This window comes from Morchella importuna, assembly GCF_003444635.1.
Source record: "Morchella importuna strain M04M26 chromosome Unknown Morimp01GS005, whole genome shotgun sequence".
NCBI classification, from domain to species: Eukaryota; Fungi; Ascomycota; class Pezizomycetes; order Pezizales; family Morchellaceae; genus Morchella; species Morchella importuna.
The window spans coordinates 270600-284259 of record NW_025763402.1 but is presented as its reverse complement, the minus strand read 5'-3'; the positions used below and the strand labels follow the sequence as shown (position 1 = coordinate 284259).

The 13660-nt window shown below is 47.2% G+C and overlaps 4 protein-coding genes across 4 annotated transcripts; 2 read left to right on the top strand and 2 right to left on the bottom strand.

The window, feature by feature from the left end:
* Positions 1-288: 288 nt before the first annotated feature.
* Positions 289-1813, top strand: LAJ45_02632 (uncharacterized protein; the record flags this gene model as incomplete). Its single annotated transcript, XM_046112223.1, has 4 exons — positions 289-302; positions 363-401; positions 459-1127; positions 1189-1813. 4 exons carry the CDS (start codon positions 289-291, stop codon positions 1811-1813), a joined length of 1347 nt encoding a protein of 448 aa, XP_045974349.1.
* A 1771-nt stretch (positions 1814-3584) lies between these two features.
* Positions 3585-5292, bottom strand: LAJ45_02631 (uncharacterized protein; the record flags this gene model as incomplete). Its single annotated transcript, XM_046112222.1, has 3 exons — positions 3585-3636; positions 3719-4790; positions 4857-5292. The coding sequence occupies 3 exons, from the start codon at positions 5290-5292 to the stop codon at positions 3585-3587; spliced, it is 1560 nt and encodes a 519-aa protein (XP_045974348.1).
* A 3649-nt stretch (positions 5293-8941) lies between these two features.
* On the top strand, positions 8942-9839 carry LAJ45_02630 (uncharacterized protein; the record flags this gene model as incomplete). The annotated part of the gene is made up of 2 exons (XM_046112221.1): positions 8942-9432; positions 9488-9839. The coding sequence occupies 2 exons, from the start codon at positions 8942-8944 to the stop codon at positions 9837-9839; spliced, it is 843 nt and encodes a 280-aa protein (XP_045974347.1).
* Positions 9840-11673: 1834 nt separating this feature from the next.
* LAJ45_02629 (uncharacterized protein) lies at positions 11674-13424 on the bottom strand (the record flags this gene model as incomplete). Its single annotated transcript, XM_046112220.1, has 3 exons — positions 11674-12521; positions 12700-13056; positions 13154-13424. 3 exons carry the CDS (start codon positions 13422-13424, stop codon positions 11674-11676), a joined length of 1476 nt encoding a protein of 491 aa, XP_045974346.1.
* Positions 13425-13660: the final 236 nt, after the last annotated feature.

Here is a 13660-nt window from a genome sequence, read left to right as displayed (position 1 = left end):
TCTTCCATAGAATATCGAGTTCGTAATGTTATGGGCACAAGACTAGACTTAACTTGGAAATTATTTTAGGATATTATGACGTGTTTGGGGTTTCCTCAGTATGTCGTCGTCGTAGTATGGGTGGCTGACCTCCACGCTACTTGGCCATCCATTACAACGTGCGCCTCCTTCACACCTACTCTTCCAACCTATATACATCAACCTGCGTGCACCTATCCTTCACACGAATTATCAAATTCGATATCAACTACATCCAAGCAGGATATTTCAGACACCACATGCTCCATTATGCCGAGATTTAGGTAATTGTCTGTCACGAAATGCGGGAAAGTCTAACCGCTGAATATTGAGAAACCATATAGAAACTGTACTGTGCCAGACGCACAAAATCCGATCAGTCTGTAAGTAAATTTCTCTCTTACATGTCTTGGTGAACAGTACTTACCTTTAATCTATAGGGTATCTTCTAAGACCTCTGATGACACTGAAGAGGGGAGTCGAATCGAGGAGAACCGGACCAGTCAGACTACCAATAGCTTGAAAACCACAGCTACTTTCACCGATTTTGTGAAAAATGAAGGCTCTCAAGGTCCCACCAGTGTGCCCACCAGAGCTTCTTTTTTCACCGCACCTTCACCGGAGCCATATGTATCTGTCGGTTGCCTTAAATGTGGTTCCCTAGACCACTCGGCATCAAACCGAAACTGTCCTCGTCCTCGCAAGGCATCCACAGCAACCAATACAGTAGCCATAGCCACTCAAATTCCCAAGAAGCCTGTTGCCAGAACCCCCAAGAAAGCAGCAGCCGACAATCACCAAATTAGGAAAGCTAAACTTGGAGACAACACAAAGTTCTGGTATTATAAATCCGACGACAGCCAAAGTGAAGAGGAAATTGGTACTAAAGACTCGGATCAAAGGAACCCCATCAAAGAGGAAGACCAGGAGTATCTTTACGATGATTTTAATTCTATGATGGACGGATTATTCAAGTCGACTGGTCAGTTTACCGAAGAACAGGCAGATTCGAGTCCATTGACTATCACCTATAGGGACCCTACTGGTATGGGGAAATATGGGGCCAAAATAGCTGAGCAGAACACCAGTGACCTGTCCCATGCAGTCATGTATGTCGCCCTAACACCCAAACAATCCAAGTTATGCGTCTCAAAGCTTACAGAGAAATAGTCAAAGAGTAACTGCGGGCGAGGGACAGCAGGGTTTGGCGGAACTATACGACAAGAACGGGTTTGGCTCTTGCCCCTCTATTCAAGAGACAGTTCAAACCACCTCGGTATTCTCCTCACAGAAGCAAACGGGTATCGGCCCAGATAGAAGTTCAAAGGCGAACAAGCCTGCTAGAAATAGGAAGCGGGCTTTTCAATCGATTGTGACCAAGGATGACGGTGGGATTCCTGCTTTTAGGCACCCCCAGCCAATGTCGAGTTATAAGACAAAGCAGCCATTGTTTCCAACTACCTCTACCACGAAGGCCAAAAAGCATCATCATGACCACCAAGGTAGGGATTTAAATACCGAGACACTAGATTTGGGCTATTCTCCACAGACCCCCATTCAACCTGCAACGAACCAATCCTTCCTATCGCGCCGCGCCACTAAGGGCCTTCAAAACGATATGAACGTCAACCATTCTTCTGCTGAACCTGGTGTTGAGGAGAAAGCGACCCCTAGAGTATTTAGGTATAACTATATGGGTGCTCGAAATCATATACAGCAGCCTAGAGTCCGTTACGCGGCTGACCGAGTGCAAGGCTGGAGGGAGTGCAGAAGCATGGGAACAGGATTGGAGTAAGGTATCGGGATTCTAGCTATTGGTTTAACAGAGACTGAAGGACTTGATGATACTACTGCTAAAGGCAGCCTATAGGAAGAACTCGCATGAATGAATGGTCCTGTAAGCTCAGGTATAAATGGCCTTTGTCTCTTGTTGTTTGCTCACATCGAGTCAGGATCCAGTATTATTTGGAGAATGTTAGGATCGAATTCTTTTCTTTTTTCCTCCCCTTCTTTTTTTTCTAAACAATTTTTTTGTAACCCAACTTATTTGCGCATGGCGGAGATAAATGCGTTCTTGGGGTTGTTATCTTGATAGTTCTCGGTCTCTTGCAATATATGGCGAGAAGGCCGTTATTCAGGGTTCCTGGCTTGGTTTCATACAGTTAGATTTTTAGTACTACGTACGGCATTTTTCAACCACAATGAAGATATATAGAGTCGAGGGTTCGCCCCGCTTGGGAGTACCTCAACTCTCCAGCAATTTCCGGTTTTTTTCTCCCCCCCTCCCCCACCCACACCTATATTATTCCATCTCGAGGGCCCGGTGGCAGCAGCTATCGGGCTGATGAGAGGCTAGGTTACAATTCTTTTTTCTTCTTCTTTTCCTTTTTTCTTTTGCGCGTGGGATCTGGTACTGGCTTTAGCTGGAGAGGTTAGAAAGGTTAGATAGGTCGGATATATAGGCTACTTTCGTTTGGTTCCCTTCGTTTCCTGTCTTTATTCGTCAGTCTATTATTTCGGTATGAACAGGATCATCGTGATTTGGACATTCTAATATTAATCTAAATAGTATAATCTTCCTCCTTGTGGTCAGGAAATATTATGACCGGTTGATTTTCTTGGAACCAGGCGGATAGAGTGTATAACGGGACAGCAAAATAAGTAATAAATTTCACCTAGCTGCGACTAACCCTCTAGGTCTCAGAACAATAAAAGGAGAGGCATCCCGCTCTGCTGCAACCCAGTCACTGTTTCTATCAAGTCTGGGAGGTGGATCAAACGACCGACCTTGGCCCTTTTGGGTGATATAATAACAACTAGGCTATGGCAGTGGATGGTATGAACTTACTCAAAAAGTATTATGGATGATGACTAGAGCGTCGGGGGGGGGGGGGGGCTGTATTTTGCGAGTGACTGAGCGTGATGCGCCTCCTCCATCTTCCCATATTTCTGAGCAGTCTTCAAGTCAAACGAATACAAGACGAGATTGACCCTTCGAACCTGTCAGATAACTATAAACTATTTACTAGACGCTTATATGAGAATACAGTAGTCATGTCTCTTAACATCGTTACATCCAGCTTCTCGATTTCTTGGGGTCGGATGGCTCTCGTGGCGTTCTGACCCTGGCATAGCTATCGATGGTAAAGTGATGGCGCGAATAACGAGATCTCCGAGCACTAAGAAGAAGAGTGGGAGGTACATAGATGGGGGAAGGTTAGGGTACATCGAAAACATGGGAACTCGAAAAAGTCGACCATTCTTGAGTTTTCGGCATGAAAAGTACGTATAGTATACAAATCTACTAAATTGATCCAGGTTTGACCCGGAGCGTGAAAATAAGTGCTCTAGAATTACTTCGCATAAAAACGGCCCACGTTTCATGCATCGTGATGGTCAGTCGCGCACAGATTTCATACATGTAGTATATGGCTATTTCCAAACTACTACATCAGTCCTCAATCTCAATTACTCTATGTGCGTATAAACAAAAATAAACCCAAGAATTAGGGCAAACAATGACCAATCCCAAAAAGAAAACCATAAAATACATGATATATTACACGTTAACCGTTACCATTATACAACCAGTCATCCTTATCTGAATCCCATTTCTGCCTTTAGCATTCCGACATTAATGCAAAATCCGTCAGTGCCCTTCTCGTCAAGGTCATCGATAAAGTATTTTGTATGAACAAACCAGTCTTCTTGCCCCCATTCTCTATCACAAAACGTAGGTCCAAAAAGAGCACTTAAAATGTCCCTCCTGATCGCTTCTATCGGTTTCTGCTCCGCATCTATGTAGCCGTTGCCAGCCCGTAACGAATGGAAAACGGTTATTTCTTCCAGTCTTTCACTACCTCTCAACAGCGATTCTACTGCCTTGGGGTGAGGCTTCATAGCACCGATGTGGAAGCGGAGTGTTTTTAGCCGTGAGCATGCCGATAGAGTGGCAATTCCTGCGGCGGTATAAGGGACTTCGATATCACCCGAGTACGGAAAGTATATCGTCAATGCCTCCAGATTGGAGGCCCGGGTTGGCTCAGCCAGGACGCGTAAGGTTTCGTCCGAAATGCAAGGGCAACTAATTTCGCGTAGACGAGGATTCGCAACAACTACTGAGTGAAGATAACCACGGGGAAGCAATTGGACTCCCTCAACATCGAAGCCTTGCCACTCAGTGTTTCGAGAATCGCACAACTCGAGGACTGTGAGATTGTGAAATTTGATATTGGCTGGAATGTAGTTCTTGGTAAATTCTTCCTGAGGATACTGAAATGCACTTTGTATTTTGAGCCTTTGAAGGGCTGTTCTACTGGCAAGGTCCTCGAATTCTTGGGGTGGTGGAGAGGAATCGATGTGAGTGTAGTTGATGATATTCGAAGGCACGAAGAAGAGGCCCCCAACAAGTTCGATAGATCTTAGACCCTCCAAAGAGAGTCTGTGATCATCAAGGCGGTTGGGCGGGTATTCGTCAAGAATGTCGGTGTACTCATCGGAAATTTTGAGGGTGCGAAGATTTCTTCCATTTCTCTCAAGTACATCATAGAATGCCTCAATTGAATCAGGATTACTCCTGCTCCAGGCCGTTTCAACAGAGATCGATGAAATGGTTCCCTGCCTCATCTCCTCTGAATTACACATTGCCGTGAGAAACTCCAAGCTTTTTGAGGATATCTCCACGGAACGAAGTGATGGCAATTTTGAAATAACAAAACGCACATCTTCCACCGGTGCAGAGCTATTGATTCTGAATTCTTCAAGCCAGTTTCCTGTGGGACTAATAAGCATATGTTCACAATATTACAGTTATATTCAAAGCAGAATGGGTTGAATACTAATTGATATTTTCAGGGTCCGAACACCTGACATATACGGTAAAGCCCTCCGGAATGCAACAAGCTGCTGGTTGTTGAGATCATCAATGCAGCTTCTAAATAAGAGTTCATCGGTGATCCCGAGCACCCTGACCCATCTGAACTTCGAAAACTCATTTCGAAGGCAGGCGCTATGGAAAATATTGTCGATATGTCGAGTGCGATATGATCCATTATCACCAGACCAAGTAACCTTGCGGCCAGTAGTATTGGTAGTATCAATCGTGTGATACAGGGATTGCTGGAGTGTATTGCAAAGAGTTCTGCACGTGCTGATAAGAGCATATAGGGAGCTCGGCTGTAGATATGGTATGACTTCGAACAGAAGTTCAACTGGTAGACCCTCTAATGGAGAGGCCTTGTGTGATGGGCAAGGAACAATAACGTCTGTTGACATTTTTAGGTCTGTTTTTCTAAATCTCTGTAGTTGAGTTATAATTAAGGGCTTTCTGTATTGAGCGAGAGTAGAGGATACTAAAGGTGAACGGCACCTTTAAATACAAGACGACCATGACCAGGCCAGGGGTATAAGGGGTAAATCCTACCGGACCCATCTTCAAGCTCCTTGCTAGTGCTGCCCGAGTTTGCCAAGCCCATCGCATTGCAATTGCCACTCCAGCTCTACAGAAAGAATTACCTCGCTTCGTTAGTCCGATCGATCTTTCGGAGTATTACGACAATACTTCTGTCTTAGAATGCTTGTTCTAGCTACTGACTCGCTGCACATTCTAGAAGCAGGATTTAGGTTGCTACATACGTATACCTTAACCGTAGGCAGGGCCAAGACACTTACCCGCTTATCAGGTTTTTAGGGTCTTAGACATGGTATCTATTGGTTAAATTGTATATTGTATCCACCAGATGCCATAAGTTTATCATTTACCTGAAAAGAGAAGAACACCTACTCGCGTAAGCTCAAGGTAAACACGCAGTCACCGATTATCACTCGGCGAGCCTGATATTATGAGATGTAATTTGAAGGGGTTTTCAGCGCGTCTCGACTTATCAGCCATATTTAGTTTCTCCTTGATAGCTTATAGCTGTAGGTTTTGTTTTTGTTTTTGTCTTGATATAGTGGGGCATCAGTGTAGAAACATACTCTCAGGCCAAGCAGACCGCCGCAAGCTGGCAAGATATGCGTTTGATTATCCAGAAAGGGCCTCTGAAGTGAGTGATACCTCATGATTAAGAAGTCTTGGCGGGATTATACTTCTATGAAAGTTTCTTCCCGCTTGTTTTGAATCCGTCGCGTTGTGCTGAAATAATTTTCTTTGCTATTAAATATTTCCTTCTGAACTGAGCGGCTTTTAAGGGAGGCCCTCCCATCCTATTGGGAGTTTGATCGGCGTTGCGTGGCGTATTAACCGGTAGTTTAGTCCCATTTGGAACGCAAATGTAAATGTTTCTATATCCGGACGGAGAACGGCCTCTGCCGTGTTCTCGGACTTTCGAAATGCAGTGTTATAATTTCTTTCCTGGTACTGATAGGCATTGCTGATTTTCATTTGTTATCAGTTAACGCACCGATAACAACTTGTATCCGTGATAAACACGTCAATTTAGTATCAATTGTATCTGGTTATTGCTCTTTAGAGATGGTATCCTTATGGACCCAGGGCACATCATGTCTCCGTTTCCGTTCAATCCAAGCTATTCCAACACGAAATGAAGAATTACACGTCTTCTCAGGGCCGATATTGGAGACGTTGAATCTCTGCTCTTTCTCTATCAATAGCGGCCTAAGAGTGTCAAGAGATGTTGAAAAAACGTATCAGGCCGGTCAATAATATCCTTCTTTGGGGCAATTTAATACTCCGGGTGTTTATAGATCGAATTGTTTTTGTACTTTTGTGTTCTTTATTTTTTGTTTTAGCAAAAATCTGTTCGGTAAGGCGTCCTTTTGGCTATTCTAATGAATAGAGCATCGATCACAATAAGGCTGGAGAGCCATGAGGGAATTACTGATAATTTTAGACTAAACCCGCACTGAAAAATAAGTTTAATTGAGCGTTGAGAGATCGAGGCCCATGTAACAAAAACGGAAACATAGAATCCACAGAGTGTTACCGCCCATGAGTTGATATCTGGGGAAGACTCATGCAAACACGTGCAAGTGCATTTTCTGTCCGGACCTGTCACCAGAAGCAGGTGCACAGATCTAAACAGCTACACTTTTCCTATCAAATTTTCACCCCAATCGGTAGCATATGTACATACATTCGTGGCAAAATCTTACATACCGCTGTATTGTGATATATTATGCTCTTACATACATCCACGAATCACCCGGCCATTATTTGATGACTGATTTTGAGGATCCGTGAGGATCCGAGAAGTATCACCCTGGGTAATAGCTATACCTTAATTCTCACTGCTGTCGATCTAAAGAGGCCCTGATACGATGATAAGATTAGCATGCGCCTTCAAGCATATGACCAATCACTCATGCTTATCCGGCTTGTCACAAAACGACAGAGTCTACTGCGTATTCGGAAGCTATAGATACCGCTCGTGTAAAAATTAGCGGAGAAAATCGATACTCCACGCCTAAATCAGGCAAATATGGATTCCATTCCAGTCCCTTAATCCTGGGACGTCGCTCGCCGTAGGGTTCGCAGCGGGATCCGTGCATTGGTAATCTGTTCCGAACTTAAGTAACCGATTCAAAATTTCCAGTCGTGGCAAAATTGTATTGATGCATTGGTGCCTGAGTATCGGATGTTTTGATGCGGCGATTTGTTTCTGAATATCCTGGGTTTGTCATTGGCTAAGCTGTTGACGTTGTGATGTCGGATTGGTGATAAATAAGCCGGGTAAGTACATAACACGTCCGCCAAAGCTAGATTTAGCTCATAAACCAGTCGGATCCTGGGTAGATCGACCAGTAATGAGCCTGCTAGAATGTCGTTAGCATCGGGATCTACCCTAGCTCCCCTCTACCAGTGGGTGACAGCTGTACTGGTGATCCGATTAGCAGCATTTTAGATCTGTACCAACGATGAGGTTATGATTTTACTAAGTGCCTGGAGTGCACCGTCGATTCGGTGGGTTAATACTACATGTAGATGCCCATAGCGCCTAGCTTGTTGCGGGAATTTGATGATTCGCCGAGATTTAGACTCGATCATTCGTAAAGATGTATACACATGGAGTTATTTGTCTAAACATTAATGTAAATGCAACTTTGGTCTTAGGAAAGTTTTTAGAATTTGTGTCGTGTATGTCTTAATCATACATTATCACTCGATATTCTGGAATTCTATTTTATGCTGCTTCTCAGATCTAGATCTAGAAGATAGTGCAACCACCAAATATGATCGACTCACCTTTCAAATGTGCCAATACGTGGTACATGCCATCAACGTTTAAGTTATTATAAGACAAATTTCAGACACCTGTAAAATTCCCGACCTTTTAAGCTCGCAATTTTGCCTCGCCAGTTCTTTTTGGCTGCGTCCCAAAAGCTCGTGTAATCTCAGTGAGAGCTTATAACATAGATTTTCACACCTCGAACCCTCTTTAGAGCATATGAAATGTTTGGAAAGCGTTCTAATCTGTGTTCTGTTTTAAACTAATCCGGTGGTCTCGGTGGGTCTGTGTGTTAAGAGTACCTTCCAGTAAGGGCCCCAACGCCTAGTGGTGAAGCAGAAAATTTCAGTTAAGATTATGAGATCCGCTGAAGAGATATCAAATTTGATTTAGTTTTGAGCGGGACACAGCAGAATCTCCGAAAACTAAGGTTTTGCAGGTCACTGGATTCGAACTATAGAATGCGCCCCCGGAAAAGATGCCGTATCCCCCAAAGTCTTAATGTTATCTATAGTTAGCTGGTAATGCTAGACATGGGGCATTTCCCCTAAAATCTTGATACTTCATCTTGCCACATATACAAAGTGGCCGAGAGGCTTTATGCTGTATTGGCGAACATGTACAGCTTGGAGAACACAACGTTAACTACTACATCTACTGCATCTGTACGCAAAAGCCACGAGTCTCAACCTCATCACCCATTCTCATCTCTTTGAACTTATGCATCATGAACTACCATGGCACCACCGAGTTTCTTCATCGCAATATTCCGCATAGCCCTCGTAACGGTTGTCCATGCAATTCCAGCACAACACCGGTCGCCCGTAGGCAGCGAACAGCCTCCCACCACTGCGAAGCTCGAAGTCTGCCCTTACCCTCACCCTTCGTCGGGCATTGTTGCAGAGCCTATTACCCCAAAACCCCATGTTCATGATCTCAACACCGCGGATGACCTTATCAATAACCTTTGCGCCGAGATAATCCTCATTTTTGCTCGCGGGACCGGTAACCCGGGAAATATTGGTACCTCCCTAGGATACCCGCTATTTGAAGCCATGAGAGACGGTCTCAATCAGACTGTGATTGCTCAGGGCGTCCTCCCGTATCCCGCAAAGGCGATTGGGTATCTAAAGGGTGGATCAACGGAGGGCGTGGACAGCATGGTGACGCTGACGTACAAGGCGCGGTGCCAATGTCCAAATTCAGGGCTTGTACTGGCGGGATTTAGGTTTGTTATAAAACTCTTATCTTGGGGGGATATAGCATGCTGACGTTGAAAACAGCCAAGGAGCACAGGTGCTACGCAGAACAATAAGCTATCTCCCTGCGCCGCTGGCAGACAGAGTCGTGGCGGTGCTGAGCTTCTCGGACAGTAAGTTTCCACGGCCATTGCCGGAGCCGTGGGATACGAAGCATATATCGTTGTGCCAAAAGATGGATTGGATCTGTGATGAGGAGTATACAGCGCTGAGCGGGAGGCATTATTCAGCGCTTTATATTCCGTTCCTGGGTGTGGTTGTGGAGCAGTTGAGGGAGAGGATACGACTGATGCAGGAGGAGAGGGAAAAGAAGAATGACGAAGGAGAGAGGGATGGAGAGAACTTTTGTAATTTTAGAGTATCCCATGCTTCGTGAATGATAATTAAATGGGAGTTTTGATGCACGCAAGTGGGCTTTTGATGATTGGGTAATTTGGTATAGTCGAGGGATAGCACCCAAGAGCAGTCGCGTTGGTTGATTTATAAAGTTTTATTGCTAATCGCCTCATCTATTAGCACATACAAAATCTCAGTCATTCCTTTTACATCTTATCTGCTCTTTTTGGCCAAATCTGATACACACGCATAGAACCTTCCCTCCTATAGACCGGCTATGGCTGGTTAATCTAGACTCGAGCAACTATAAAGACTTCCTTAGAGAGAGGGAATCTAATAGCGTCGAAAACCCCATTCAGCAAAACTTTCATTGACTCCCGGGGTGAAGGTGCCAGTGACCCCAGCACACATGGCGGACTTAACCTCCAATCGCCGAGGGAGAGCGCAGAAGCCGCTATTCCCAGTAATCTGCAGATTGGGTGAAAAAACGTATGACGCTATACCTTTCACCAGCCGCTCCTCTGGGAGTTGCTGCTGTTGCCGTTGGTTAAGTAGTCTCTTACTTGTTCTAAAGCTCTAGGTTTGGTTCTCTACTTTCTGCATAGCAGAGAGTCTAGGCTTCCAGCTTCCATTTTTTTTGTAAGGGTTCGTTTATATGCTAATGCGTGGGTTCCAAGGCTATAATTGCCAGCCAACACGCAAAGAAAAGCGACGCCCAACCCCCACAGCCCGCAAAGTCGCGAGTGATGGGCCATGATTAAAGCACTCGTTGATATGCGCTGGTATATCCGTACACACCATTCTCAGCTTTAGTGTGTTGCTACTGATTCTAGCAAGAATAATCTGAGCTCATCATGATGCTGCGTGGTGATAGGTCCTGTAGGCCGCGCGCGAGGTGTTGGTGATCCCAGTACTGGCTGGCACTACTAGAGTAGGTTGATCTGCGTGATATGATTTGGTCTTCTATAGAAGAACCCCTCTCTCGAGCTCGCTTGGTAGGAGATCATACGCACGCTAAGACCCCCCCCCCCCGGCCCTTCCTCCCTCCCTTCCTTCCTCCCTCCCTCTCCCAGCAGTGCATCACCGGCCCGCTGTGCGCAGATCCAAACCCACGGAGTATCACTCCCCACCGTACAATACCTACCCCCTCACCGCAGATCCAGAGATCTGCAAAGTCCGCGGGAAGGTCCGGCCGCGGGACGGTCCGTGAAGATCTAGCCGTTACGTATTGAATCGAAAAGTTTTTAAGCCAACCATCAAGTTTTTGAGAGGTGCTGTTTGCCACCCAGCAAAACGGCTCCCGCAACTGAGTAGAGTAGCGGTTTTGAGCCAATTGTTGTATGGGGATCGACGTGGAACAACCATCAATTTTGCAACCAGAATTGATGCCAGTGGGTGGCCTAAAATTTTAATGAGGCCGGGAGCTTGCGCCCCCCCCAGAAGTCCATCTGCGGTGATGGTGGTTGTGATTGTGAGTGTGGTGTACTCTAGGCGGTTGTGTGGTTGTTGCGATGAAGGGAGTCGGGGTCAGGATGGGCGGCACCGGATCACATGTGGGCGGAAGCGGCGAGTGACGGCTCGTGACCGCAGCTATAACTACCCTCAATTCTTGTTTGTACTAGTTTTAGTTTGTCGCTATTCCCACTACCGCTATGCTCATTCACGACGACCGCATCACGAAGGAAATGCACATATGTAGAGCTAGAGATGAAAGTAGATATATATGTATGTAATGGATATTTCTATAAAAAAGAAAAAAAGGCGCCCAACAATCGGCAAGTCCACTAACTACACTCAATCACTCACTCTCTACCACCAAAAAAGACACAGAAACCCCCCACAAAAACAAAACAAAAAACAAGATGCCCCCCCCTTCAACTCTTCCCAAACTTCGCCTGCCACGTAAAATAGTACAACAATGCCGCAAACGGCTGCCCCACCAGACAAAAGCTGACCCAAAAGATGACATTCCCCACCACGCTCCCCTTGCCCCTGATCTTCTCCAGCGGCTGCGTAATCGCCACGAGCGGGATCTGGAACATCATGCCCGCAAATGCCACGCCAATGATGTTATGCGTCGGCACGCCGACCAGCAGCTCATGCAGCACGGCCGAGAACGTAAACACGACGATGCTGGCGTTCTGCGGGCTCCACCCGCGCCCCAGTAGCGGCGCATAGATGTGGCGGCGCATAAAGTGGTTAACGGGCTTGTTCCACGTCTTCCAGTATGTGCCGACGCTGCCGCTGTTCCACCAGTCGGTGTAGAACTCGCGGTCGCCGAAGCAGAGGAGCTCGGCGAGCGCGTTGAGGCCCGACTGGAAGAGCGCGAAGAAGCCGGCGAGCCAGATGACAAGGCTGATGGTGGAGAGTTTCATGAGGCGCTCGATCACGTGGACGATTTGGAGTTGGCCCATGGCTGGCAGGGAGTTTTGAAGTACGGGGACGGCATATTGCGCGGAGAGGAACCAGATGGTGATGGAGAGGGCGAGGACTTCGAAGAGGCGCTTGAAGAAGAAGCTGGGGCGGAAGGAGGGCGAGCGCGGGTAGACAGGCTGGTAGACGAGTGTGGGCGCAAACCAGAAGTAGGTTAGGTTTGTGAGGGTGATGTTGGAGGGGTAGGGCGCCGAGGCGTAGATGGCCGGCGTCGGCGCGGAGAGGAGGTATGCGGTGCGGAGGTCGCGGTTGGTCAGTGCGTAAGAGAGCTGCTTGAGCCAGACGATCACTGTGGTTGTCAGTATGCTAATTGATGGAGTAGGTAGCGGGGTGGGGCCGGGGGCTAATTCCGGAGGTGGAGCTTCCGGAGAGCTCAATCTCGGGGATTGAAGCACTCGGACACCCAGCACACCACTCCAAAACACCCCAACCCAGACCTTCGGGCAAAAAGCACTCAAAAAACTCACCAGCATGGAATTCGCAAAAGGTGCCAATCAGAGGATGGTGTATCTTGTAATACACAACCCAATTGGCTACTCCCAGACTCAGCGTCGCATTCACCACATGCGCCCCCGCAATGATCCCCCACGCTGCCCGCAGCCGCAGATCCTGGTTGTCGTTCTTCTTGTTCTGTGCGTGTGCGCCCCGGGCATGGATCGAGGCCACGAGCTCAATGAGGAAGCCCACAAACAGGTGTGCCGGGATCAGAAGATACAGGAGCACAAACATCTTGAGGTCCTCCCTCCGGAACTCTGATCCCGAGATCTGGACGAGCACGCCGTACTTCATGTAGTTCTCGATCACCAGCCGGAGGTTCCCGACGACTGTGGTAGTAGATATGCGGTGTTAGCGGCTGCCTGCTGCACAAGGAGGTTTTGGGAAAGAGGGGGGGGGGGGGGGTGTGGCATAGAGACGACGTACTGAGTACTATCACCATAAGGTTTCGGAAGCCAATAAAGGAGGGGCTGTCGACGCTGTCGTGGCTCAGGGTTGAGGTTCGCGGCTGCGAGTGGATTGCGTAGATGTGCTTGTAAATGTCGCCGCCGCCGCCGCTGCCGTCATTTTTGCTGCTGGGTTGTGGTGGTGCGACATCGGGGATTGCCTCGATCGGGGAGGCAAGAAGTGGGATAGTTGTGCCTGTTGATGGGAGAGAGACTGAAGTGGACGTGGCCGAAGTCGACCGGGCGGCCATTCTTGTGGAGGTAGGTGGTGGTGTCTATCCGAACTCCAGCCCTGCTATTGACTGCCGATCGGAGAGGGGGGGGGGTGTGTGGTGAGTGGTGTAGGAAGAAGGAATGAATACAGACCGGGGAGAGAAGTAGTAGAGAGAGAGAGAAAGTTGAAGTAGGCAGAGGTATGGAGGAGGGAGGTGAGGTGAGGTGAGGTAAGGTGTGGAGGTGAACGGGGGATGGACGGATGGCAAGACTC